Source organism: Engraulis encrasicolus, chromosome 14 (assembly GCF_034702125.1).
Source record: "Engraulis encrasicolus isolate BLACKSEA-1 chromosome 14, IST_EnEncr_1.0, whole genome shotgun sequence".
Classification (NCBI taxonomy): Eukaryota; Metazoa; Chordata; class Actinopteri; order Clupeiformes; family Engraulidae; genus Engraulis; species Engraulis encrasicolus.
The window spans coordinates 36,995,687-37,023,246 of NC_085870.1; the positions used below are offsets into that span (position 1 = coordinate 36,995,687).

General features: G+C 43.0%; 1 protein-coding gene across 1 annotated transcript; it reads right to left on the bottom strand.

Annotated features, from left to right (window-relative positions):
- On the bottom strand, positions 1-27,538 carry LOC134462550 (myosin heavy chain, fast skeletal muscle-like). Its single transcript, XM_063215640.1, has 41 exons — positions 26,869-27,538; positions 25,243-25,291; positions 24,787-25,002; positions 24,314-24,457; positions 24,080-24,236; positions 23,945-23,972; positions 23,735-23,852; positions 23,143-23,235; positions 22,977-23,040; positions 22,773-22,871; positions 10,547-10,650; positions 10,325-10,463; positions 10,098-10,216; positions 9,870-10,019; positions 9,595-9,765; positions 9,204-9,510; positions 8,989-9,068; positions 8,781-8,868; positions 8,568-8,685; positions 8,354-8,477; positions 8,115-8,251; positions 7,764-8,019; positions 7,380-7,622; positions 7,101-7,277; positions 6,825-6,970; positions 6,649-6,739; positions 6,179-6,568; positions 5,945-6,071; positions 5,649-5,767; positions 5,372-5,568; positions 5,085-5,268; positions 4,823-4,988; positions 4,568-4,692; positions 3,725-4,033; positions 3,391-3,594; positions 3,152-3,277; positions 2,824-2,994; positions 2,626-2,730; positions 2,428-2,523; positions 1,370-1,501; positions 1-853 (listed from the first exon to the last, which is right to left on the bottom strand). The coding sequence occupies exons 1-41, from the start codon at positions 26,973-26,975 to the stop codon at positions 836-838; spliced, it is 5,994 nt and encodes a 1,997-aa protein (XP_063071710.1). The 5' UTR covers positions 26,976-27,538; the 3' UTR covers positions 1-835.
- Positions 27,539-27,560: the final 22 nt, after the last annotated feature.

Below are 27,560 nucleotides of genomic sequence, written 5' to 3' on the forward strand. Positions count from 1 at the left end.
ATTGTCATTTGTATCAAGTGCTGTCATTGTTTTGGACAATGTTGGTTGCTATATTCTGAGGAAACATTGAGCTGCCACTGCTGTTGTGTCCGTGTGAATCATGAATCAGGTAGCAGAAAACTGCATAGAGAAAGGGTGGAATAGTACTTCAAACAATAGCATTGTTACAGAACTATGCTGTACATAGCACTCTAATAGTACACCTCAAATTAAGACCTAAACCTAAATACATAGACTGTGTACCTCAAACAGACTACAGTACTTCTGTTTTATGCTTCCACCTACCGAAGCTGCCAGAGACATTGTTCTCAATTTTTTTTTTTTTTTGGTGTTGTATTGAATTGCCAACATCAGTGGTATAAACTTATATTTTCTTAGAGGATTGCTAATAGTATTTTAGTTAAGATATCTATTTCCAGATATATACATATACAGTATATTTAAAAAGGTACAATTGACCTAAGGGCACCGGAACTAATTTTGAAGTGGAGAAGCATAATTTTACGGAAGCAGCTAAAAGACAGTGAACGTTATGATCGGTCATGCATCCATTAGGTTAAATATTGTTTATTGGAGATTTATCAGGTAGCAATTTTGGTCAGTGCGCGAGGATGCAGCTTTCAACTAAATTTGCAGCAACGCTTTTCATTACCAAAGTTGAAAAAGCTATTGATATTTAGCAAGCCCAAAAAGTGTGCGGATGGTTGGTTGGATGGTTGGTGTGTAGAAAAGGAAAAGGAGACAAAAATTCAAGGATTAATAAGGCTTTATTTAGGAATGCATATTATATGATTCCTCAGCAGTTTCCTTGGTCTTGCTCTTTAGTCGACACCAGTTATTCAGCATCTTTGCCCTGAAACATAAAAAAAGTCTAGCAAGAGCTGATATAATGCTGTAGAGCAATATCATATATTTGATTTATATCCTTGGTATCATGAAGGTACAGCAGAGATGTACATCCTGCTACAATCTGGTACCATGTACATATATTTGTACGTTATTTGTATTTGTATTTGTACAATGTACAAGTAAAACATATATACAGTATAAAGCACATGTAAGTTGTTGAAAAAGCTGTCTTTACAAAAACATTGAAAATATCTTACAGTACATTATGTACGTCATATATTACATCAGGTCACTTTGACACAGCTCATAAGACATTTAAAGGATCTGTGAAATTATGCATTTAATCCCAGGTCTACTCAGGTAGCACTAAATTGTGGGTACTATGCACAAGCAGGTCCCATGACCCCCCTCGATCTTGTCCCTGTATGGTATTGCATTGCGGCATCTGGATTTAGGTTGTGGCTTACTGTAGTATGGGTAATGTGTTTTCATGACAGTGTGTCTTTTTTGTCATCCTTACCCTCCCAGCCTCACGACTCTTGGCCCTCAGCTTGTTGACCTGGGACTCAGCAATGTCAGCACGCTCTGCAGCCTCCTCAAGCTCATGCTGCACCTTACTGTACCTGGACAGGTGAGTGTTGGCCTGCTCCTCCTGCAATTAAAATAAATGCATACTTCTTTTTGTCAGTGCCAAGTTATTTCGCAGAGAAGTGGAAGATTTTTTATGTATGGAATAGCGGACGACGAGGTGTCCCGATATCAAGGGAAATAATGGACGAGGCGGAGCGTTCTAAACAGCCCGACGGCGCAGCCGAAGGGCTGTTCGCTTCGCCAAGTCCATTTTCCCTTGATATCGGGACACCTCGAAGGCCGCTATTCCGCTTATCACCCGGTTACCAGCATTTAAGTATTAATTTATTAATATGTTGATCTAAGGCTTCGTGAGAAAGTAGATTCACCACTGCGCTTGGTACGTTGCCATGGGCACCTCTTCCTAATCTAGTGAGACGCGCCTCTATCGGAGGCATGTAAGGACGCGCGCAGAATGGTGGTGACTTGACAACCAAATGCGATAGAATTGACGACTGGGTTTTTGACTTGACAACCAGATGCGATAGAATTAGTAACGGGGTCTTGACTAGACAACCAGATGCGATAGAACTAACGACGCGGTCTTGACTAGACAACCAGATGCGATAGAACTAGTAACGGCACTTCGCCAGAAAGTTAGAGAAGAAGCAACTTGGACGCCCGCACGCCCGCATGACATCATAGGTGTCCTGCTACCGGGGAATAAAGGACACCTGCTCAGCCAATCAGAAGACGTTGCGTCTGCTCACTGGGTGATAAATTGGTGTAAGGTTGTTGATATCAGCTTGTGTTTTGGACAAAGCAACATTCAAAAAATATTTTCAATATAGTTATCAAAATGATCAAAGGATGCTGACTAAGCTAAATGTTGATATGATGTGGATTGGGAAGAAAAACTTTATTCTCAAGAGATGGAGTTAAGGGTTGATTTCCCTTGTCCCTCACTGCAAATTCTGTAAAAATGAATAGTGGAATTAAGATACTCACAGCCTCCTCAGCCTGTCTCTTGTAGGCCTTTACTTTCAGCTGCAACTTGTCCACCAGGTCTTGGAGTCTGGTGATATTCTTCTTGTCCTCCTCAGTCTGCACATGTGTTAATGACAATAAATGCATTTGCCGAAAAATAACATTTTACACATTTTTTGCCTTCATTCATACAGCCTATATAACAAGTGGCTTATTCACCTGGTAGGTGAGTTCCTTGACTCTCCTCTCATATTTGCGGACACCTTTAATAGCATCAGCTCCACGTCTTTGTTCTGCATCAACCTCACCCTCCAGCTCACGCACCTTTTACATAATTGACAGTTTTGATTAATACAGTATTGGATTAACATGAGGTAAACATCTTTTTTGTAAGTAACAACCGCACTTAAATTTTACCCTAGCCTCCAGTTTCTGGAGTTGCTTCTTTCCGCCCTTCATGGCCAGGTTCTCAGCCTCATCCAGGCGGTGCTGCAGGTCCTTCACAGTGACCTCCAGGTTCTTCTTCATCCTCTCCAGATGAGAACAGGTGTCCTGTTCTTTCTTCAGCTCCTCAGCCATCATGGCAGCCTGAAAAAACGTGAAATGGTAAAAGAGAATATATTCTTTTCCCAGTAATACCATGCCATCCCAGGCAAGAGCTGCAGTATTTCTGTCTCATTTATACATATTCTTAATGTAATTCCACGGATCTCCAATGTATGTATTACAATGTATTGTAACTCACATCAGTGATGGCCTTCTTGGCCTTCTCTTCTGCATTTCTGGCCTCCTGAACAGAGTCCTCCACCTCTCCCTGAACCTGAACCAGGTCAGCCTCCAACTTCTTCTTGGTGTTAATAAGGCTTGTGTTCTGAGGTAAGGGACAGAATTAACTGATTTGGTGATAATTGAAGTTAATGAGTGTATGTGTACCTTGTGGTATCATCAAAATGTGGAAATAGTAAAACAAATGAAAAAAAAAACCTGTGAATGCAGCAATCCAACACGCTCGCTGGCATCCACCAGTTCCTGCTCGGCCAGTTTGCGGGCTCTCTCTGTCTGTTCTAGGGCAGCTCTCAGCTCCTCAATCTCAGCTATCATGAGGCCATTCCTACGGTCCACCATGGCAAACTGCTCCTTCAGGTCTTCTTGTCCTCTGAGAGCATCATCAAGGTGGAGTTGGGCATCCTGTGTTACATGAAATAATACATGAAAATAATTAAGGTTATGGTTTTCGCATCCTGTGTCAAACAACATGCTGTTGAAAAGATAGATATTTTGTTTAAAGTTGTAGGGTTTATGATGGCCTGTTTCATACTTTGAGATGCCCTTGGACATTCCTGAGTTGCTTCTGGGCTTCAGCTGCCTGGCGGTTGGCATGGCTTAGCTGAACTTCCATTTCATTGAGATCTCCTTCCATCTTCTTCTTGATTTTGATGGCATCATTTCTGCTCCTGATTTCAGAGTCAAGAGTGCTCTGCATGGAGTCGATCACCCTCTGGCTGTTCCTCTTGATCTGTTCCATCTCCTCATCCTTCTCTGCCAGTTTTCTGTCAATCTCACTCTTCACCTGGTTAAGCTCCAGCTGAATACGAAGAATCTTGGACTCTTCATGCTCAAGAGTACCCTGTTTTGGAAGACATTTTCAGTAGAACACTGGATATTTGTTCGCATTTAGCAATACAGTTACTGTAAGGTGAAAAGTGAAAGCCCATTGGGAAACTCCAACTCCCATTGTCATTGTGACACAGCACTCCACAGCACACAAGTGAACACTGCACACTGCACACAACGAAATTGCATTTATGCCTCACCCGTGCAAGGGGGCAGCCCTCAGTGGCGCCCCATGGGGAGCAGTGCGGTGGGACGGTACCATGCTCAGGGTACCTCAGTCATGGAGGAGGATGGGGGAGAGCACTGGTTGATTGCTCCCCCCACCAACCTGGCGGGTCGGGAGTCGAACCGGCAACCTCTGGGATGCAAGTCTGACGCCCTAACCGCTCACCCATGACTGCCGGTTTAAATGACGGTTTAAAATCTCGGAGGAATCTACCCTAATTTGAGAGACTTTTAAAATAACCTATCTGACTATGTTTACACCAAAGAAGATGCACATGATTTACAAAATGGTTATTGTCTTAATTCACCATGGAAATCCTACCTCTGCCTCCTCCAGCGCAGTTTGTATTTCTGTTTTCTCAGTCTCCACAGTCTTCTTAGCCTTCTCAAGCTCATGAATGCTCTTGCCAGTTTCACCGAGTTGCTCAGTTAGGTCAGAAATTTCCTCTGATATAAAAAAACACAAGCATTCTATAGCTATTCATTTTTTAGCGTAGTGTCATGTAATTTACAGTGATGCATTTGATATGGCTGAATTTGTGCAATTTAGGTATGTAGAATAGATATGTTGGCATACGCTGCAAGTTCTTGTTCTCCCTCTTCAGGGTCTCAAGTTGATCCAGTGCCTCTTCATATGAGTTCTTCATCTTGAAGAGCTCAGTGCTGAGAGAGCGAGCCTCTTTCTGGGCACTTTCCAGCTCAGCTTGGCCCTCCTCATACTTCTGCTTCCATTCTGCCAGGACCTAATTGGGAAAATGTAAATAACAGCGTTTGAAATGTTTGCCCATTGAACTTTGAACAAATAATGAAAGAAATCTCATTAATTATTTCTCTATTGCCTTGTCAAAGTTCCTCTGCTTCTTATCAAGGTTGGCAGCCAGTGCATTGGCACGCTCCACATCAATCATGAGATCCTCCACTTCACCCAGGAGTCTCTGTTTGGTTTTCTCCAGAGAGGCACACTTGGAGTTCACAGCCTCAATTGACTCCTCAGCGTCCTGGAGACGCTGTGCAAGCTTTTTCCTGCAATGGAGACATTTTAAATGACATGGAACATGTACTGACAGACTTAATAATTGTCCATGGTTTAACAGAGGGGATGTTTTGACATCTGAAATTGACTAACTTGGACTCCTCTAACTCCTCAGTGCGTTGGATGGCATCAGTCTCATATTTGGACCTCCACTGAGCCACCTCACTGTTGGCCTTGGACATTCCACGCTGCAGCTCAGCCTTGGCCTCCTGCTCCTCCTCATACTGCTCTCTGAGCAGATCACAGTCATGACGAGCTGATTGGACAGCATGAGCCAGGGCATTCTTGGCCTTTAGGATAAAAAAAGAAACGCAAGTTACATTCTGGCAACTGTAAAAATAACTTATATTTACAATTTCAATTTACTCACCTTAACTTCCTCCTCAACCTGTCTCTTTAGTTCCTCAATCTGCTGGACGTACCCCTGTTTGGCTCTGGTCAGCTGAGAGACAAGAGACTCCTTCTCCTCAAGTTGGCGGCCAAATTCACCTTTAGGGTCACATAATTGTTGATGTATTTAATGATCATTTTACCACACTTATCACAATCACAACAGTTTGAAGAGATATTTGATGTATTACATTTCACACAGTAGCAGCATGTGACGAACATAATGTAGTGCACATAATGTAATCATGTTATCCAGTATTTGTATTTTTCACTTACCATTTTCAGTTTGAAGCCTTGCCCGCTGTGCACTTAAATCATTAAGCTTACGCACATTTTCATCGCTCTTGGATTTGAGCACACTCATTTGATCTTCAAGGGTGCGGCACATCTTTTCCAGATTTGCCTAAGGCAATACAAGGCTAATCACATTGCTGCTTTTTTTAAAGGTTTTTTTTTCCGAACATTCAGATAATATTATTTAGAATGCTTTTCTTTTATTTAATACTACACCTTTGACTTAGCCACAGCTTCCATATTGCTGGAGAGGTCATCTATCTCCATTTTGTATTCACTCTTTTCCTTTTCCAGCTTCTGCTTGACACGCTGGAGGTTGTCTATTTGCTCTCCCAATTCAGCCACGCTGTCAGCCTGCTTCTTGCGAAGAGCAGAGGCAGTAGCCTCATGCTGCAGGGTGGACTCTTCAAGATCACGACGCAGCTTCTGGAACTCAGTCTCACGCTTCTTGTTCATCTCAATCTGAACAGCAGTGGCCCCACCAGCCTCCTCAAGCCTCTCGCTGATCTCCTCAAGTTCCCTGGAAAGATCAGATCTTTGCTTCTCAACCCTAGCCCGAGCAGCACGCTCAGCTTCAATTTCCTCTTCTAGTTCCTCAATGCGAGCCTAAACATTTTGATTAAGGTTACTACTTTGTACCTTATATAATATAATATATAGAAATAATGACTTTACTCATGAATCACCTGAAGTTCTTTAATCTTCTTGTGAAGTTGAGCTCCAAGTGATTGCTCATCTTCAATCTTGCTGAGATACTGACTTACTTCAAAGTCCTTCCTGTTTGAGAAAAAACATTGACGTACATAGGTAAATAAAGGAATTATGGGAAGTACTTCTGTAGTATTATTTGAATAGCATTTACTTTTTAAGTTTCTCATCAGACTGTTGCTTGTCATTCTCCAGATCCATTATGGATTCTTGAGCCAGTTTCAGATCTCCCTCAAGCTTCCTTTTGGCTCTTTCCAGATCCATGCGGAGCTTCTTCTCTTGCTCCAACGTGCCCTCCAGCTGAAATAAAATGAATGTGTATCAACTGGTGGATAGAAAAAAAGTAATTTCCTGCCTTGTCTTTATTCGTCTGAAATTCTAATATAATTTACATTTAAAATTGTTAGGTTTACAGTTGTATATTACTTACATCATCTACTTGCTGTTCAAGTTTGGTTTTGGATTTGGTCAGCGTGTTGACTTTGTCTTCCTCTGCTTGAAGGTCATCCAGAGTTTGCTGGTGTGCCTCTTGGAGGGCTTTCTTCTCTTTGGTCAGTTTAGCAATGGCTTCATCCTGAGAGGCCATCTCCTCCGTCAGGTTTTTAACCTAAAATATTTTTTGATATTAGCAGTTTTTCGTTAATCTATTACTAATACTTGTTAATTTAATAAACTTGCAACACAACGTCATTTAATCTACAAATTTAACCTTGTTTTCTGTGGCATGCTTCTCCTTCTCCACTTTGGCCAATGTGAGCTCCAAGTCATCAATGTCCTTCTTCAGCTCAGAGCACTCATCCTCCAGTTTCCTCTTCTTAGCAGTGAGCTCGGCATTGATCTCCTCCTCATCCTCCAGCCTCTCAGTTGTCTCTTTGAGTTTGGCCTCCATCTGGATTTTGCTCTTAATGAGTCCCTCGCATCTCTCCTCAGCATCTGAGAGACTCTCTGTTTCCTTATATGAAAACAAAATCCATGCTTTACCTTATTTGCTCTCTAGGGACAACTTTTCAGATTAGAGTTGATATTTTCTTTTATTATTATACTTCATTGTCAGTTTTTATTGAGTTCACAATTGATCTAAAATTATACTCACAGCTGCTACAGCTAACTGCAGATCATTCTTCTCTTGCAGTATTGCAACCATCTTCTCCTCTAATTCCTTCCTCTTTGCCTGGGCTGTCTCCAGGTCAGACTTCATTTTCCCATAGTTTTCTTTCATGGTAGCCAGTTCCTTCTCAGTTTCAGCACTTTTCAGAAGAGGCTTGACTTTGAAATAGACCCTCATCCATGGCCAGGTTTTGACATTCATGAATGAGCGAATGTTGTACTGGATAGTGAAGATAGCCTCCCTGTTTGGAAGGACATGCATTTTCATTACATCTCATTGTTTCTGAATTGTGTTAATAGTAACATTGTATTAGATTTTTTTGTTGACCGAACAGACCTTCTCTCCATCATCTTGACAAACTCTTTCCTCATCACGTAACCACGGCAAAGAGCCTGAGTCATTGTGACAAGGATTGCCAACTTGTCATCTCGCATCTCCTCAAGGGTACCCAGCAGACCAGCTTTGAAGAACACCTACAATATTTCAAGTATACTATGTAGTACAACGTACTTAAGACTGTACTTAAAATAGAACCACTGAGAAGGTATTGTGATATTTAATACTAAGTATTTTACCTTGGTGTGTCCAAACATATACTGGGTATGGTCTACATCAATGGAACCCAAGAGCTTCTCAGAAGCCTTCTTGTTGTCAATGAATTGTCCTTCAGGAATTACACTGGCATTCAGCACTTTGTACCTGGAGAAAAGTTAGAAAGTTAGACATACATTTTTGACAAGGAGGCTAAAAAGCACAATCCCACTTAACTCGTACTGAAAGAATTCTTACCTTTGTTTGAAGTCACCGTATTGGATTCTGCTGGGGAAGCCCTTTCTGCAGATTCTGATACCCTCCAGCACACCATTACACCTCAGCTGGTGAAGTACCAGGAAGTTCTGCATTAAACCTTTGAGGCAATCAAATATTTTACGGTAAAGCATTGTACTGCCATGGAAAAATATGAACAGAATTATGAGACAAAATACAAATAAATAAGCTCACCTGGAGTCTTTGACTCATTGGGAATCAAACAGCGCACAAAGTGAGGATGGGTGCTTCTCAAGTTGGTCATCAGCTTGCCCAAGTTCTCCTGTTGTCATAAATAGTTAGTAATGTGAAGTCTTCAGGCTTACTTTTGTTACTTAAGTCTTGAATGGTTCCTAAATCTGAAAAGAACAGCATAATTGTACATTGTTAGCTGATCACTTACCCTGAACAGAGCAGACACAGTCTGGAAGGAGCCACCTTTCTTCTTGCCACCACCCTTCTTGCCGCCGCCAGCACCCTCAGCTGCAGATGGTTGTGAAATTTAGTGAAAAAAGAAGGAAATATGTACAGAGGGATCAGTTTTAGGATTAAAGGGGAGAATGGGACATTTTTGGTAACTGTAGACTAGATCATGGTAAGTCTGGCCTGTCCTCCTACCTTCTACACTTGCATGAGAGGCATACAAGAAGGCCAGCAGTTTCATTGCTGACTTCTGGTAAAGCTGTACAACAGAGTCATTCAGTGGGTCTTTGTTTTTGTCTAGCCAGCCGTTAATGTTGTAGTCCACAGTGCCAGCATAGTGCACCAGGGAGAAGTGAGCCTCTGGTTTTCCCTTGACTGGCTTGGGTTTTTCAAAACACTTGGTTTTACCAAGATGCTGGTCATACAGCTTGTTCTTGAAGGTAGTGTCTGAAGCCTTGGGGAACATGCACTCCTCTTCAAGGATGGAGAAAATGCCCAATGGCTGTGAACAAATTGTTTGAAATATGAGTAACATGATATTATTGGGATCAATTAAGGATCCGTAGGAAGATTTCAGTAATTTTACCTTCTCAATAAGCTCAATGCAAGCAGCCAGATCCATGCCGAAGTCAATGAACTCCCACTGAATTCCCTCCTTCTTGTACTCCTCTTGCTCAAGCACAAACATGTGATGGTTGAAGAACTGTTGCAGTTTCTCGTTGGTGAAGTTGATGCACAGCTGTTCCAAGCTGTTGAACTGTTTATTTTTCATAAAAAAAGAAAGAAACTTGAATGAGAATTCTTATCAGACCCTCATCCAAAAATATAATTTATCGCTATGAAAAATATTTAAATTCTCACATCAAAAATCTCAAATCCAGCAATGTCCAGCACACCAATGAAATGCTGTCTTGGCTGTCTAGTGTCCAACATCTCATTGATACGGATGACCATCCACAAGAACATCTTCTCATAGACTGACTTGCACAGAGCCATGACAGAATTGTTGACCTAGGTTGGAACGGAATCAGTGGGTCAAGTTGAAGGTCCCAAAGCATAAGCGTTGCCTTAAAATATGATACTACTCACCTGTGGGACAGTTTGGCCTTTGGTCACAAATTCATTTCCAACCTTCACTCTTGGATAGCAAAGAGCCTTCAGCATTTCAGCAGAATTTAGGCCCATGAGGTAGGCAATTTTATCGGCGACTATGGAGAGAAAATCATGTTCAGCAACATTACCAAATGGGTTATTGGGACTTTCGTCCAATAAGTTTTATCTGAACCAAAATAATCTCTTTAAAGTTGGATTCTCACCCTCATTGCCATCAGGCTCAGCCTGTTCCTCTCTTTGCTTCTGCTTGAACTTCATGCTGCCATGATGCATCACAGCACCAGTGAGCTTGTAGATGCCAATCTTCTCCTCAGCAGTGAAGCCCAGGATGTCAATAGCCGTCTGTTAGAGGAAAAAGCTTTCATGAGTCATTTTTAATAATTTATTTTGAATTGTAGATATTTCAGTTGATACACATATCATACATCGGTGGCAATGAGTTCCTCAACGTCATCGATGCTCTTGACAGTGATTTCGCCCTGGCTGATCATGGGGAAATCGTAGGGATTGGTGGTGATCAGAAGGGCCTCTGTTTTTGTGAAAAGAAGAGATTGACAAAAAACATACACATAGTTATGCATACATCCATTTGTGAATTAAATACGGAATTTGGCAAATAAGCTCTGAATTTCTTTCCTCCTACGATGGGAAACATGTAGGAAGAATTATTGAAAATAGACCATTTTGTCATTACACTTTTCTCAGTGCTGTATCATTTAACACTGATCTTTTTGTTATGCTTTATATACTTTCCCACTTTGTGTGTGTGTCTATGTTGCCACTTTATGTTTGCATTACAACACATGCATGAACAGCAAGCATAGTTAAGCATTTTTACTGCGAAAATGCTTGTAGTTTGATGTGCTATCTTTTATTAACATGCGTTACAGTATGGCACAGAAATGATTCATAGGATAACATTAAAGAAATTTTACTTCAACACAATGATTAGTAACCTGTTTACAACATATATAACTGCTTAAATTTGTTCACTAAAGAAATCTAAATACAGCCATTAACGTTTGAACATATACCCACAAAAGTGAGTACACCGCAGGTTAAAATCCCGTAGAGAGTGTCTGACAAGGACGTGTGTTGGTCCGAAATGTCTCGAGATTAAAAGGGATTAAAAGGGAAGTCATCGGTGTGCGTTTCATCCCTGCCTTACATTGAACTTTTACAATTTGAGTCTGCACCTGGCCAAAATAGATGTGTGTGAGATTTGAGTGAAATCCTATAGAGTATCATCATCTGCTTCAGTAGTTGCAGTACATGTTGACATGTATGTTTTTTTTAGGTGAAATTCAGCTTTCCAATATTGACGATGTAGGTACAATTCCTGCCACTTCTCTACGCAGAGAAACTCATGACAAAGTTATGAGAATCATGTGACTCAAACTGATGATGATTGAGACGAAGGTCATCAATAATCATTAGTAAAAGAGTTACTTCCCCTCTGACCACCAAATGGCTGGCCCAGGGTCCCTGCCATGTTGTTCTCAGCCCTCCTCCTTTAGGAGGCACCGTGACCAAAGCCCCGCCTCACAATCACCTGGGCAACACCTAAGTGTTTCCCAAGGGCCCTTTGTTCCTCACTCTAGTTTTGACCGCTGGACGGACGAGACGCATAGAGCAACTTGCGCAATTTTGGACAAAGTATTGTTTGATATTTGGCCGAATAACAAACATAGACTGCTGAGTTCATCTTACACACACTTTGCAAAGAATTCCTCACTTCAAGTCTAAGGTCTTGCCTGGTCATATCTTCAGACTTTCATCCGGACACTGTGAACTAAGGCGAGCTCACTGCGAGAGGATATCCACGCACGCCTCCGTGGAACAAACTTCTTGCATTTGGGATTCAACCGAGGAATCTCGAAGCCGCAACAACAGAGACTTTTGCAGCCCCAGGCTCTCGAGGACGAGAGAAACGTGGACTGCAATCCCCATTTCCAGACGGACGTACCGAGCCTTTGGAACTGGATCTCCCTCTTCATCTCACACAGTAGGCACTGGGCATAGCTTATGTACTGAGATAGATGTGTTTTTGAACTATGACTTGAGTTATTTTTCATGTGCACATGTTTATTTGCATTTCTCCTGCTTCTCTGTCTATCCTTCTTCTTAGCTTAGGTTCCCCTCTGCTAACCCATTCTGTATTACTGGCTACTAAGCCTAGCGACCCCGCTTGTGGCGTTCGCACGGAATAGTTCAAGTATTGATTTAACCATCAGTATTCGGAGCTCTCCGAGGACCGTCATAGCGCGGCCGTTTCGCTGACTAGTCCAGCAATACCCGCGCTGCGCCCCTTTGTTGTAACGGGCCATAGCGGGCCCTAGGTTAGCAACGCAACGCTAACCATTTGTTTACACAGACACGCATAGCCACTAGAGTTCCATCTCTCTTTCCCTTCTCTCTCTGTCTCTCTCCCTCTCTCTCGTTCTTTCACTCTCTCCCTTTCGAAATACTTGATTCTCAGAACCCTCCGAGCATTTCGGTACTCTTTTATACCCTTTGAGTGCATAATCTGTAGTAAACCATTCTCTGAATAGTCAACTCTGCTCGGAGCGCTCTGCAAGTTAGCCATTAGCCAAGTTGGACTTGCAGCGTCTACACAAGCACGCTGAAACCCCACTTCCTGTAGTTTTACAACTCGTAATGGCTGCGTAGACGGCAACGTCTCCCACTTGTTATTTCTTTTATTTCGTTTTCTTTCTCTCCCTGTTCTACTCGGGCTTGTTATCGTTAATTCCAGAACCCTTTGATACATTCGCGCGTCCACTACGGGACTTGAAGCGCCTAAAACCACACGGTTTACTTGCTACATAGCTGCTAGCTATCCCTATTGTTCACGGTTCTGATGCTAACGTTAACCTAGCCGAGAGGACGCCATTGTTGCCCAGCAACAGACACACACATAGTAATCAGCGCGAGTTCCTCCCACTGACTACTACTCTCTCATTCCCCTTAATTTCTCTCTCCATTCCACTAGGAATTGTGTGCATTTATTACAGAAACCTAGACATTGTTGTGGACCCTTTGGGCCCTGCCTAATCGACATTAGGCCTTTGCTAAGCAGCTACTTATCAGTAGCCTTTCCATTGTCTATGCTTTCTGTAGCTAATGCTAGCGTAGTAAACCACACACACACGTGGTAGCCTATAGCAACCAGACCCCTGCCACACACACACACACACACACACACACACACACACACACACACACACACACACACACACACACACACACACACACACACACACACACACACACACACACACACAGGCTGAAAGCCTATTCCCCTCCTCTTTCTTTTCCCTTCTTTTTTATTTCTTTCTTGTTTTATATTATTGTGCCTTATTATTATTGTTATTATTCCATTTAACCGACTTTGAATGTAATGCATTTTATTAGATTACCTAGTAGTTAATAAAAGTAAATCATTTGATTGCATTTTGTTGTCCTTGTTACTTTGTACACCCAACCAACCTATTATTAGAACTTTGCCTTCAGATCAACTTTTGTGCTTGCGTACCCCAGCTGATCACAGAGAATAGGCCTTACCGTTCACTGTGCCCCGCTGAGTAACCCCAGTACAAAACTTATTATTAATTCTGTGTTTAGCAATTTATTGTTGAATATTGTGATTGATAATCCAAGGATTTTATGAGACGGTCCTTGGCCAAGGATTTTATGAGACGGTCCTTAAATTACATTTTAATTAATTTGTTTATTAATATTAATTAATTCATAATTAATTAAATTCCCAAACGAGATTTTACCTTCAATTCCTGGTATAGCCGCATGAGGAGTAAATCCCCACGCAGCTTTCCATACATTAACGCAACTCAATTACATTACGTGGTGCGTGCCGTGTGAGAATTCCGATTCTCACGCGACTACCCCTACATTACTGGCGCCCCGTGTGAGGATAGTGGTTTAATGGTTGGTGTACAAATTGCAATGACTAATAAACTGTATTAAATAACAGTTAAAGGCCAATGTATAATCCAGAGTGAGCTCTAACAGTGAGTAAACAACTAAAAGTGTGTCAAGCAAATTTCATAACTGAAACCTTGCTACAAAGTGTAAATTACAAATGCGCGCAAGTTAATTAATTAGCACAGTAAATTAAATTTGGTTACAGTTAATTAATGACAAGTGTTAATTCCTGTAGAGCTGATTAATATTTGCATATTAATTAGGAATAGAATTAGAATTAGATTAAATTCTAGTCTACCTCATTAAAATCCAGTATTAGTTACGCCTAAAGTGAATTACCAAGACACTCGAATTAATTGATTTAAATTCAAGTTTGATTTCTAACCTAATTAATTGACAACTAGTATTGATTTCTCGTAACGCTCTGTGATACTCGAGGTCCAATGAATTACCGCGTTAGACAACATTCTGACTGAATTAGTTAATGTTAGTATTAACTTCCCATGGGAAACCAATTACTATTCGATTAATTAATTGTAGGGTCAGATAACGATCTTAGCGTAATTGATTAACAAACCCGTACGCTTAGCGACAAGATAATTAGTACTGCGCAGGGTAACTATTCAACAATTAGATTAGCGAAATCTAATGAGTCAATTGTTTACCCCTAAATTAGTCTAAACCTGCAAAACAAGTGTTTAGCCGGCCACTAAGAATGGCACCTTCATACTCCCTAGGCACGGAGCTCAGTGACTCAGTCACGGGACTAGTCAACACTCCCTCTGCTGTTCAAGAGATGGTTAACACCCTTAGCGAAAGAGAATGCAAACAGGCCATTGCCATCACAATGGACAAAATGGCCGACCCTAGTAGAGTCACTAGTGTAGAAGGAAAGCTACAGCTACTCACTTTACTTCGCGCCCTGCGGGCGGAGCTGGAACACAAGCGGCATGTGTCCACCAGCGTTTATAGGTTTAGAGAACTCCCCACTGCCCAGGAGAACCTAACCTGCCAGGGTGTCGCTGACGAGCCACACCCCCTGGAGCCTTGCAACGAGCCCACGTGGGCCTTGCCAATGCCTCCAGTTTCCCCTGAATTGTTAGAAGAGAAAACAGTTAGGGTAGACCCAGCCTCTGTTAGCAAGCTGGTAGCAGCTGCAAAAGCTGATCAGGGGGGCGCCAGAGAGCCTACCCCCCAGGAGCCTTGCGAGGAACCAGAGATGGTTCAAGCAACGCATCCAGACACTCCCCTAGTGCTAACTCCTCTTCAGTCCGAGTCCAGCTTACCCACTGCAAGAGATTACCTAAGGGAGAGCCAGCCCGAGTTCTATGCAGCAGAGATAAAGCCATGCTATATCTTCTGGGACATTGAACCCCCAGTAAGGTTTGAAGGAAGGGACACCCTAAGTGCTCGCCAACCTCTGCCTTTCGACCCTCTCTTTGACCTCGCACCCATAGCATGGGGCGAGGGGGGAGACACCATAAGTGCTTCCAAGGCCCTATCCCCTAGCACTCCTGTGACTCCGTGTCACCCAGTCTTAAACTCACCAGGAGATGAGAGAGATTTGCTGACACCAGAGCCCAAAGAAGTCTTAGGCCATAGGCCAGCGCTTTCTCAAGATCAGCGCCATGATCCACAGTGGGCCGCGCCCACACTGACCACAACTTTCCACCAACAGGAACGAATTCTTTGTGTTGAGCCCAACACAGACGCCCTTTCCCATACTGAGGTATGGCGGCCCCTAGAGGGCCTCGATCTTACTGCATCCTGCTCCCAGGCGAGCTGCAGCATCCCGGATCCAGCTTCACCGTCGAGAACCCGAGGACAGCTCCATTCTACGACTCAGCTATCTCCAACAGGCGCCCTTCTCAACCACAATTCGCTCACCGAGCTTCCATCGTTCCCTTTGGGTGCAGTGATACCCACCAGGTACCACTCTTGGCTAGCCAACAAGGTCGCTACCAGTAGCGCCTCCACTCTTAGCACCCTGCTAGCATTCTTGGCTAAGGAACAAGCCATTAGCCAGACTTTCTTCGACACCATGTGTCATGGTTTTCCTCCTCCTGCCTTCATACAGATGAATCTCCGTCTTCTGTCAGCTCAGCAACCGCCGACGACCGTCCGAGCCCTAGGCACTGACGCCGCGTCGCCAACCATCCGCAGGAGAGAGTCTCTCCATTCTTTAAGTGTCATTCCCGGACTCCCTGACCTCTCGGTCATCGGAGCTGACACTTTGGTCAGACTGACAGCCCAGCTGACCCTGAACATCCAGGACACCGGTACCCGTACCGATCCAGTCCAACACCCATTCCAGGTTGACTTGGAAGCAACTCGTTCCAGACGAAAGCTTCCCCAGACTTGTCATGTTGCTAGCAACTTTGACATAGCCCTTCTAGCTAGCACAGCTAGCTTCCCTCTTCAGTTGGCTCTCCCCGAAGACCAACTAAGTCTTTGCTCCCAAGCATTCTTTCAACCTGTCAGGCCATTCTTGGAGCCAGAGTTAGCAGTGTTCGCGAACACTCTACTCAAAGAGCCCCAACATTCAGCTTACCTTCTGGCACCAGACCTGACGCGACATGACCCCACGATCTCATGCCGTCAGCCACCAGACCTCCAGCTGAACCCAACGTTCCAGGACTTTGAGCTCACCCTTCCAGCCATCGGTGAACTCCCACCGTCGGACACCAACTTCGACTGTCCGGAACATTTCTTGGCCACTTTCCCTTCTCACATGGTTCACTCGGAACCCCAAGACACGCTTCAGAACGAACGCAGTGTCATGGCGGAATCCGACACACCAGAGCACGAGCTGGTGCGCGCTTCTGCCCTGCAAACAAGCAACCCGGTTCCTGCAACCCATGTGTCCGACTCAGCGTTAGGTGAACCACATCCAGGCTTCGAACAGGAAGTTCCTTTTCAGTTTCAGCTTGCAGAAGCTGACATCCTGAGTGTGGACAACACAGGACAACAGCCGCCCGAGCTGTTCTCCCACTTAACAGCAGTCTTATTCCCGGACTTGAACAACAGTCACCTCCCAGACTGCCATGCCACCCGGATCACGAGCGACCCGGATGCTTCACCATCGTTCTTGCGACAACGCAAAACCTTGTTAGGTGTCCACCGTCCGATCCCAGAAACGCTGAACACTCTGCTTGAGAAGCAGAGCAACGTGGAGTGTAATCAGAGTTACGACTCCCTCTTGTGGCCCATCTTTAAACTCAACGATCATTGGTGCCTCACCACCGATCACTGGCGATTGAGCAATCAAGAGCCTTTATCGGGGTGGCCCATGGCTCATCTGAGCGAAGAGCTCATCCAAGCAAAGGACACCAGGTCCTTTGTCTCCGCCGATGCACCAAGTAGCTTCCGGATCTTGCGGGTCGATTCCGCGGACCAGCACGAGCTGGCCCTTTCTGTCAGAGGCAACCAACTGACATCTAACCAACGCCCGTTTGGTTATTCCAACTTCCCCGCTGAATTCAACATCTCCTTACACACAGCCGTGTGTAACGAAGAACATTCGGACAGGACAAGCGCCTTCCAAGCCGTCGAAGCCCCGTCCAACGAATCCCGGAGCTCTTCAGGAGTCTGCAACGACTCCAGACAGATTACTGAGGTCTACACTAGGAGCGTAGGACCGCTACGTCAACTTCCTTGGAAGGACCGAGCCTTCCCACTAAGTAGCCCTCAAGAACTTGCGTTCAAGGAGACAAAGCAGCCGCTTTGCTCCGTTCCTTGTCTGGCATGCCCAGACACAAGCAAATTCCTTCTGTCAGAGATCAGATCTCCATTCGGATGTCCAGGAGAAGACGCCCCGTCCAGGGTGTCCGCTCTCCAACATCCTTCATCGGGCCTCCCGATGCTAAATCGCCACCGTCCACAACGCCAGGATCAGCAGAACACGGCGAGGGGGGAGCCCGAGCTCCGCCCCAGAGAGCAGGCCACTGCTCCTCAGTCTAGTGAACCTAGTTCAATCCCAACTGGTGTGACCAACCTCTCCAAAGGGGGTGGGCCTAGCCTACGCTCCATCACCTGGGGAAGGGGGGTGAGCATTCGAACACTAAGCCTGGCCCGGCCAGACTAAAACATAGGTCTTAAAAGCACAAGTACTCGGACAGACCCCCGGTAACCGAAACTCGCTTCAAAAGCCTCTCGTACTCTACTTTTAGACATAACTATGTAACTCTCGCTCACCTTTAACACGCGTTCTACGCTAGTCAATCACACCTTGCATGCCATAGACGTATTAGCCTCATGATAAACTTAGTGAAGTATGTTTCTCTGTAATTAGACACCTAATGCACCCTCTCAACACGCTTAGTGGAATTAAAATACCCCGTATTTGATCCCTTGTAGCATGGTTGACAACATACTTTGGTCTAAGACCCACACTAACGTTTACTCATTGCAGAATCACCTGGCCTATAGTCTTGGCATAGCTGTTATCCTCAATTTGTCAACCTGAAACCTAGAAATAGGATTCCTCCTCAATTTACCAACATTGAGTGACAAATCTTTTCAGAATCAAGTCGGTCTTCTATGTAGGTTTCTGGCACAACGTACACGTACGTCTAGACTCCTCCTATCATAGCCTATGACTATCCCTCACTCTACCTCTTTTCTTACTCCTGCACCTCTACATCAAGTCCACTGGGTCAATCCCAGCTCTCCTTTATTAGAGACGCACCGTCTCTGCGGACTGTCGACAGTCCCTGTTCACGAGCGTGCACCCAACTGTCTAAGGACAAACCACAGAAATTAGAGTAGCACGGATGGACAATCATTAGCTAACCAACACCCACAGACCACGATTCTGACACCATGTGACCACCATAACACAGTCACTACACTGCATTTCCATGGGACTTCCAGTTAGCGACCAGGTTATCACTGTTCACCTCATTCAGTCACATACTGATACTGCACTTCACAATCACATACTGATACTACATCTCACAGTTGCACAATGATACTACACCTGACACTACACTGCAAAATTGGACCACCCGGTCTGCGCGCCTGAGAGCCTCGACCGCACCAAAGTCCAACTCCACTGGGGACTGTGTCTCCATTAACCTTCCTAAGGGTAGGCTTGCTAACACGCTGACTAACCCTTTCCTTTCCTTTCCTTTTTCATTGATTTTTCTTTGATTTTGGTTTGCTGTGTAAAATGTCATATGTAGTTAGTTAGGTAGCTTTATTCACAGTCATCATGCCCAGATGCCTTCGTAGCATTGCCCAGATGCCACTGTGAACTTCATGAACTGTGAACTGTATGAACTTTGAATTGCATGGACTGTTTCTCAAAGACTTTTCCCAGAAGGACCTTTCGGATTACCCTTTCGGACTACCTCACTTTGGATCACTCCTATGGACTGCGACTCGTGGCAGAAACACACTACAGACCCACAGGAGGGCCATTCCATTCACCACCAGTGCGTCGGGGGGATATGTAGGTACAATTCCTGCCACTTCTCTACGCAGAGAAACTCATGACAAAGTTATGAGAATCATGTGACTCAAACTGATGATGATTGAGACGAAGGTCATCAATAATCATTAGTAAAAGAGTTACTTCCCCTCTGACCACCAAATGGCTGGCCCAGGGTCCCTGCCATGTTGTTCTCAGCCCTCCTCCTTTAGGAGGCACCGTGACCAAAGCCCCGCCTCACAATCACCTGGGCAACACCTAAGTGTTTCCCAAGGGCCCTTTGTTCCTCACTCTAGTTTTGACCGCTGGACGGACGAGACGCATAGAGCAACTTGCGCAATTTTGGACAAAGTATTGTTTGATATTTGGCCGAATAACAAACATAGACTGCTGAGTTCATCTTACACACACTTTGCAAAGAATTCCTCACTTCAAGTCTAAGGTCTTGCCTGGTCATATCTTCAGACTTTCATCCGGACACTGTGAACTAAGGCGAGCTCACTGCGAGAGGATATCCACGCACGCCTCCGTGGAACAAACTTCTTGCATTTGGGATTCAACCGAGGAATCTCGAAGCCGCAACAACAGAGACTTTTGCAGCCCCAGGCTCTCGAGGACGAGAGAAACGTGGACTGCAATCCCCATTTCCAGACGGACGTACCGAGCCTTTGGAACTGGATCTCCCTCTTCATCTCACACAGTAGGCACTGGGCATAGCTTATGTACTGAGATAGATGTGTTTTTGAACTATGACTTGAGTTATTTTTCATGTGCACATGTTTATTTGCATTTCTCCTGCTTCTCTGTCTATCCTTCTTCTTAGCTTAGGTTCCCCTCTGCTAACCCATTCTGTATTACTGGCTACTAAGCCTAGCGACCCCGCTTGTGGCGTTCGCACGGAATAGTTCAAGTATTGATTTAACCATCAGTATTCGGAGCTCTCCGAGGACCGTCATAGCGCGGCCGTTTCGCTGACTAGTCCAGCAATACCCGCGCTGCGCCCCTTTGTTGTAACGGGCCATAGCGGGCCCTAGGTTAGCAACGCAACGCTAACCATTTGTTTACACAGACACGCATAGCCACTAGAGTTCCATCTCTCTTTCCCTTCTCTCTCTGTCTCTCTCCCTCTCTCTCGTTCTTTCACTCTCTCCCTTTCGAAATACTTGATTCTCAGAACCCTCCGAGCATTTCGGTACTCTTTTATACCCTTTGAGTGCATAATCTGTAGTAAACCATTCTCTGAATAGTCAACTCTGCTCGGAGCGCTCTGCAAGTTAGCCATTAGCCAAGTTGGACTTGCAGCGTCTACACAAGCACGCTGAAACCCCACTTCCTGTAGTTTTACAACTCGTAATGGCTGCGTAGACGGCAACGTCTCCCACTTGTTATTTCTTTTATTTCGTTTTCTTTCTCTCCCTGTTCTACTCGGGCTTGTTATCGTTAATTCCAGAACCCTTTGATACATTCGCGCGTCCACTACGGGACTTGAAGCGCCTAAAACCACACGGTTTACTTGCTACATAGCTGCTAGCTATCCCTATTGTTCACGGTTCTGATGCTAACGTTAACCTAGCCGAGAGGACGCCATTGTTGCCCAGCAACAGACACACACATAGTAATCAGCGCGAGTTCCTCCCACTGACTACTACTCTCTCATTCCCCTTAATTTCTCTCTCCATTCCACTAGGAATTGTGTGCATTTATTACAGAAACCTAGACATTGTTGTGGACCCTTTGGGCCCTGCCTAATCGACATTAGGCCTTTGCTAAGCAGCTACTTATCAGTAGCCTTTCCATTGTCTATGCTTTCTGTAGCTAATGCTAGCGTAGTAAACCACACACACACGTGGTAGCCTATAGCAACCAGACCCCTGCTACACACACACACACACACACACACACACACACACACACACACACACACACACACACACAGGCTGAAAGCCTATTCCCCTCCTCTTTCTTTTCCCTTCTTTTTTATTTCTTTCTTGTTTTATATTATTGTGCCTTATTATTATTGTTATTATTCCATTTAACCGACTTTGAATGTAATGCATTTTATTAGATTACCTAGTAGTTAATAAAAGTAAATCATTTGATTGCATTTTGTTGTCCTTGTTACTTTGTACACCCAACCAACCTATTATTAGAACTTTGCCTTCAGATCAACTTTTGTGCTTGCGTACCCCAGCTGATCACAGAGAATAGGCCTTACCGTTCACTGTGCCCCGCTGAGTAACCCCAGTACAAAACTTATTATTAATTCTGTGTTTAGCAATTTATTGTTGAATATTGTGATTGATAATCCAAGGATTTTATGAGACGGTCCTTAAATTACATTTTAATTAATTTGTTTATTAATATTAATTAATTCATAATTAATTAAATTCCCAAACGAGATTTTACCTTCAATTCCTGGTATAGCCGCATGAGGAGTAAATCCCCACGCAGCTTTCCATACATTAACGCAACTCAATTACATTACGTGGTGCGTGCCGTGTGAGAATTCCGATTCTCACGCGACTACCCCTACAACGACATTCATGCTACCACAAATCATATCAGTCCCACTACCATGCATGGCTTTACAGATCAGACACTTTTTTGTAAAACTCATGTCTTTACCACCACACATGCTTGACACCATCTAAAGCAAATTTGGTCATGGTTTCAAGAGAGATGAACAGACCAAGGATATGGATCACTGGAACCATGTTGTGTGGTCTGATGAGACCAAAATAAACAAATTGGCCTTCGATGGTGTCAAGCATGTGTGGTGGTAAATGAGTGAGTTTTACAAAAAAGTGTGCCATCTGTAGTCAAGTATGGTAGTGGGACTGACATGGTTTTGGGGTGCATGAATGCCGTCAACATTGGCAACATTGGCCCAACATTGTGTTGAAGTGAAATTTCTTTAATTTCTGTCCTGTGAAAAGATATACGTACAAATCTGCAAAATGGTGAGGGGTGTGCTCACTTCTGTGACATACAGTATTTTATGATGTCACGGCCATAGTCACGGCAAGATTCCACTGAGCATTGCTGTAGAAGATCGTAGCCCCTTAATGCACGCTGTAATAGTGATTAAAAGTTAACTACCATAGTACTACAATACTATGACATAACACAGGGCGTTTACACTACTTGGTCATTGCCATTCTGGTCACAGCAAATTTATAATGCTGTGTCTGAATGGTTTAGTCCTCAGTCCAAGTCACCCTGGAAACATTTTTTTGTTAATGATGTGTGCTCATGTTGTTTTTGTTGTCATATCCTACCAATGAGCTCAGCCTTGTGCCCAGTCTGAAGTTGGTAGAAGATATGGTAGCTCCTCTCAGCAGACAGCTGGAATGTCACTCTTGACTTCTCCAGCAGGTCTGTAATATGTCAGTTTTAAATTACTAGATGATATGTTGTTGGATGCTACATCATCCTGTTTAATCTGGATTTAATATAGTATCTTGGGAACACAGTGTACGTACAAGTCTCAATATCAGCAGAAGCCAGTTTGCCAGTTGTGCCAAAATGGATTCTGATGAATTTACCCTGAAAAAGAAAAAAAACATACGACTCTCTTCACACATGTTATATCACCAAATGTATGTGAGATTACCAGTTACATTCAAGGAAAGATATGGAAATACTTACAAAACGAGAGGAGTTATCATTCCTCACAGTCTTGGCATTACCATAGGCCTCCAGTAGAGGGTTGGCTGCAATGATCTGGTCCTCCAGTGACCCCTAAAGTACAGAACATTAGCCACTCAGGAAACATGAGGCACTGACATTTGCTTTGAGTTAAAGACCATTTTTACACATCTGGGTATTTTTAAGAATGGAGACCCTTCCCTTTATGCCTTTCGTTAACAGAAATACTGAAAATCCTCTGCAAATGATTATTTCTAAAAACTCTGGCAAATGTGCAGATTTTTGAAAATCCTGGTTTAGCATTTGCTCACAAAAAAGCCTTGAATGGCTTTCTCCTTCCCTTGACACATGCTGTGCACAAGCTTAATGTATTAATGACAGCTCTCAAAAACATTTTTTTGGTAGATTAACCACTGTTTGAACAAAGTTGTTTTAGAAAACTGATGGAAGCAAATGTCAGTGTTAAAATACTTGCCTATGTGTGAACAGGGTGTAAGAAGCGATAAACTTTAAAAAGAGAATATGCAAGGAACTGAACTTATACCTGTATTTTGCCTAAATGGATATACCAGTGGAGTATTTACTTATTTACCTGGATTTTTCCAGCCTTTTGCGGCTGTTCAGCTTTCTTTCCTCCAGCAACTGCAATTGTTGCAAAGTACTGGATGACACGCTTGGTGTTTACAGTTTTTCCTGCACCGGATTCTCCACTGGAGACGAAATGGTTGAGGAGACAAGTTCATTTGATGTATAGGATTAGGTCACTGCTGCTGCTTCTTAAAAGGTAGTTAGCATTACTTACGTGATGAGAACAGACTGATTTTCACGATCTGGAAGATAAAAACATCAGCTATTATGAGTTTGGATATTTTGTTTGGTCCATAGAACTCTGATTGATTTTTTTTTTACATTTCAAGCAAACTGTTAATGTTGCTACCTTGGAGCATGAACTGATAGGCGTTATCAGAGATAGAAAAGATGTGAGGTGGAGCCTCAATCCTCTTTTTGCCTCTGTATCCATTAACGACCATGGCATCGTACACGGGGAGCCACTTGTATGGGTTCACAGTGACGCAGAACAACCCAGAGTAGGTCTGAAAGAATAGTGAATAGTAATTGTATTACAATGTTTCATTCGGTAGTATGAGAACGTCTTCCATATTAATCTTACATAGATCATCCATGCCGCATAACGCTCTTTGAGGTTGTATAGCACACCAGGCTCGTGGAGGTGGGTCATCATGGCCATGTCCTCAATTTTGTCATACTTTGGAGGATTCATGGGGAAGATTTCATCCTCTTTCACTGTGACTACCTATAAATAAGTAATATCAACAGTTTAGGTAGAGCACTGAATTCAGAGTCATGTATGTAAAAATAAATGCATAAATGCAAACTATGATACATCAGTGCAAAACATGTCTGTGGTTTTCACAGAACTGAGTGCAGTGCAACGTTTGTTGTTGTTTGGACAAAAACTGTGACACACTGTTCATGGGTCAAACAAGATTTCATTGATTCTGTGTCACAGACCACTGTATTCACATAACTGCATCAAAGGTGTGTTGACGGGTACTGCATTGGTATTAAAAACTTTAAATGAACATAAAGCTTAGACTTCTGCTCATCATACAGATTACTTACCTTTCCCCCCTCCAGAGTTTTGACAGTGACTTTGCCACCCTCCCTTTTCTCGAGAGTTCCTTTGACATAATCCTCTTCTTTGTCAACCACAAAGAAAGCCGTTTTGGCATCAAATGGTTTGGTCTGGGCCTCAATGCGTTCCCTCTCCGGTTTCCGGAGGTAGATGGCCGCAGCCCCAAAGCACTCCATTTCTCCATCCCCCATGGTGGTACTGTGCTATTGAGAGATGAATGACAAGAATACATCTATTAAAATCACATTCATGGATGGTTTTTTGATCACTGATAATTGATTCATGATGAAAAAACGTTTTTGGGCTCAGAGGTTAGCTGGCACAGCCACAGGTAATGCCCATAAATTAATTAGTAATTGGTAATTAATGTACAGCAACGAATATGCGTGTTAGATAATACACTAATACAAATAGATCTTATAAGGGTGCCATTTGCAGCATACCTTGTCACTTCCCCAATGAAGAAAACAGAAGCTGCAGCAGAACAATGAGCTAAAGAAGTAAAAATGTAAAAAGTTCAGTTCAACATGAGATGGTATACCATGCATATGGGTGGTTGACAGATTGGCAGCAAAAAAATATTTTTTCATAAACATTGTTTATGAAGCAAAACAATATATATATGTACATTGTACGGCGACTGATCTTTAAAAAAAAAAAAAAATCCAAGTGGTCACAATGTTGGTCTATTAATTGATTTTTTTACATTCATAATGCACTGGGCTGTAAATACACTATATCGTTTGGTGTTTTTTCTTAAGTTTATTTTTTAAAATAATGTAGAAATGGCTCGAGGGAGTTTTATCTACACTGTTGTACTCTTTATGTTTATTGCATTATTTTAAGGTCTTAATTTCTTGAGAAATAACCCTTTAAGGACTAAGGACCTTGGCATGGCATGGGGCAGCCGTGGCCTAGTGGTTAGAGAGTTGGTCTTTCAATCTAGGCGTTGCAGGTTCGAATCTCCCCTGACCTCTCCCTACATCTCCATCCATGGCTGAAGTGCCCTTGAGCATTGCTCCAGGGACTGTAACCAATACCCTGAAAAATAATAACTTTAAGTCGCTTTGAATAAAATTGAAGTGTCAGCTAAGTGCAATGTAATGACCATCACTGTTACACCTCAGCCTCTTTGTGGGTATGCTCTGACTGTCACTCCATTGAGCCTGTAGTGTGTAGTGGCCAGAGCCTGTTTGGTATCTCAGCGACAGGACAGCACAATTATCCTACCTCTTGAGCTCTCCACAGCATACTTTATTCATCTATACTCTATATTCTCTCACTCATCTTTCCTTTACTATTACTGTTATATTTTATGGCTTTCAAAAGCACCATTAATGAAATGTCATATCATTTGACAGTCTCTAAAATAAAAAACAAATATTCAACAATGCATCAATGTATAACTTCAAATGGCCAATAAAGAAATACACACAGTAAGTAATTTGAATAAACAATATTTATCTAATTAAACTATGTATAATCTATAACCAGCTGTTTTAAAAGCTTTTTCTCAGATATCTAGTCCTTTTATGTGACCTTTTTTTATGGATACTTTACCTTCACAACATAGTATTTAACTTTTGAGTCAATTTAAACCCCTGTCATTGCCAGCTAAAATACAATTTCACATTTAGTAAGATGCATTTGCATACATCTCCATAGAAAATAAATAAATAAAAAATGCACTATTGGCAAAAATGTTTTGTACGGCTGTCACACCAAATGACAAAAAAATTAACCCCTTTTGTGGTGACATTATTGATTAATTGAAGAACGTCATGAAATTACTCATGTCAGTATAATAATATGTCACACCATAGGACACTGTTTTCTGTGACAAAGTTTCATAAATCCCTACACTCTTCGAAATACAGGGGAAAAAATCAAAATCAAAATAAAAAATCATATCAACTACTCATATGTATATTGCCAAATAAAGTTTCTTGTCTTCTGCCCCGATTGTGCTATAACAATTGCTATCTTTTGTTTGTTGGAGAAACTGTTGACACATTCAGTTTAAACTGCACTATTTTAGATATCGTTTACATGCTTATTCTTGCACTCACCTTTTAGAGGATGATGGTCTGCCTGAAGCCTTAAGACCCCAAGGCTGCTTGTTTATATAGACACACTTGTGGCCAGTCAGCACATCAGTCCCGCTTGATTTGGGCATGAGAAATGGGACGGCTGGTGCTGCCCTCTGATTTCACCTTGAATTATTTTTACCATTCATTAAGGGGATGTGCTCTTGAGGTTTAAGAAACACACACTGTGCCCACACAATACCACCAGTGTTGCCAGATTGGGCGGTTACCCGCCCAATTGGGCTACTTGGGATGGCCGTCTGCAGGTAAAAACGGGAAAAATTGGCCATTTGGCGTTTTTTTCTGCAGTTTTGTGCCCATAGAAATCAATGCAATTTGTTGAAATTGAGCGGAATTTAGCGCATTCTGGTGTTTTTTTTAGAACCTTTTGGGCAGGATTTGATCATACACATCTGGCAACACTTCACCACAGAACCACTTCATAGGTCCTCCATTATTTTTCTGTTCTCTATCTGTTCTACATCACTACTGTACTCTGTACACGCTGTACTTGATTACATGTCCTCCTTGTAAGTCGCTTTGGTCAAAAGCGTCTGCTAAATGTAGTGTAATGTATAATGTAATTGAGATTTCATTGCATTCGAAATGTGTTTTCAGTGGAAAATGAAATCCATGTGTTTTTTCAATGGATCCATCACACAAACACCAGTTAG

What these genes read in the sequence shown, in the direction of transcription:
- LOC134462550 (XM_063215640.1), bottom strand. Translation starts at nt 26,975, where the DNA reads ATGCCCAAATCAAGCGGGACTGATGTGCTGACTGGCCACAAGTGTGTC. An exon ending in GGAGAACAAGAACTTGCAGC is followed by an intron (nt 4,693 to 4,822) that starts GTATGCCAACAT and finishes TTTTTATATCAG; the next exon opens with AGGAAATTTCTGACCTAACT. An exon ending in CCAAGAAGGCCATCACTGAT is followed by an intron (nt 2,995 to 3,151) that starts GTGAGTTACAAT and finishes ACGTTTTTTCAG; the next exon opens with GCTGCCATGATGGCTGAGGA.